Raw genomic sequence first — 591 nt, 5'->3', positions numbered from 1 at the left:
CAGGCGGATCCTTGGAAGCTGAGGATCTCCTCTCCCTGGAAGGCTGCTTGGAAGAAGCTTTGCGAGGTGTTCCCGGGGAGAACCGTACAGCCAACCGACGCTTGGATCTCAAAGGGATCTGAGAAGACGCCGAGAAGGACCGGAAGGATTAGAGGGAACGCGAGCCGGGCTTCTACTGGGGACCCGGAGTCTGGGGAAGCGCGCCGGTGGCCGGGGGCGGGCAGAAGCGGGGAGCGCGCCGGCCGGAGCGGGAACCCGGACCGGGAGGCGCGGGCGCGGAGCCCCGGGAAGGGGGTGGGGGGAGGCCAAGCCCAGGGCCCCGGCCTCCAGGCTCACAGTCCAGGCGCAGCATCTTGACGAACTCCTGCACGTCCCGGGTGAAGCTCCAGCGGTACACGCGGAACAGGTGCTGCAAGCTGTCCCAGCGCCGCGGGTCGAGCGAGCCCCGCGCCCAGGGCTTGAGGAAGCGCACGGCGTCCGCGCCGTCGCTCAAGCTGTAGGCGCGCAGCCCCCCGAGCAGCCCCAGGCCGTCGGTGCGCGCCCAGCTGCGGTTGGCGAAGGCCGACATCTGCAGGCACCGCAGCTCCGCGG

At 70.7% G+C, this 591-nt stretch overlaps 1 protein-coding gene across 1 annotated transcript; it reads right to left on the bottom strand.

The window, feature by feature from the left end:
- Nucleotides 1–7: 7 nt before the first annotated feature.
- Nucleotides 8–586, bottom strand: LOC115285198 (antigen-presenting glycoprotein CD1d-like; the record flags this gene model as incomplete). Its single annotated transcript, XM_029931541.1, has 2 exons — nucleotides 8–118; nucleotides 337–586. Coding segments are annotated over 2 exons (361 nt in total), but the record flags the coding sequence as incomplete, so codon positions are not given.
- Nucleotides 587–591: the final 5 nt, after the last annotated feature.

Source organism: Suricata suricatta, unplaced genomic scaffold, assembly GCF_006229205.1.
Source record: "Suricata suricatta isolate VVHF042 unplaced genomic scaffold, meerkat_22Aug2017_6uvM2_HiC HiC_scaffold_51830, whole genome shotgun sequence".
NCBI lineage: Eukaryota > Metazoa > Chordata > Mammalia > Carnivora > Herpestidae > Suricata > Suricata suricatta.
This window is presented reverse-complemented; position numbering and strand designations above follow the sequence as displayed.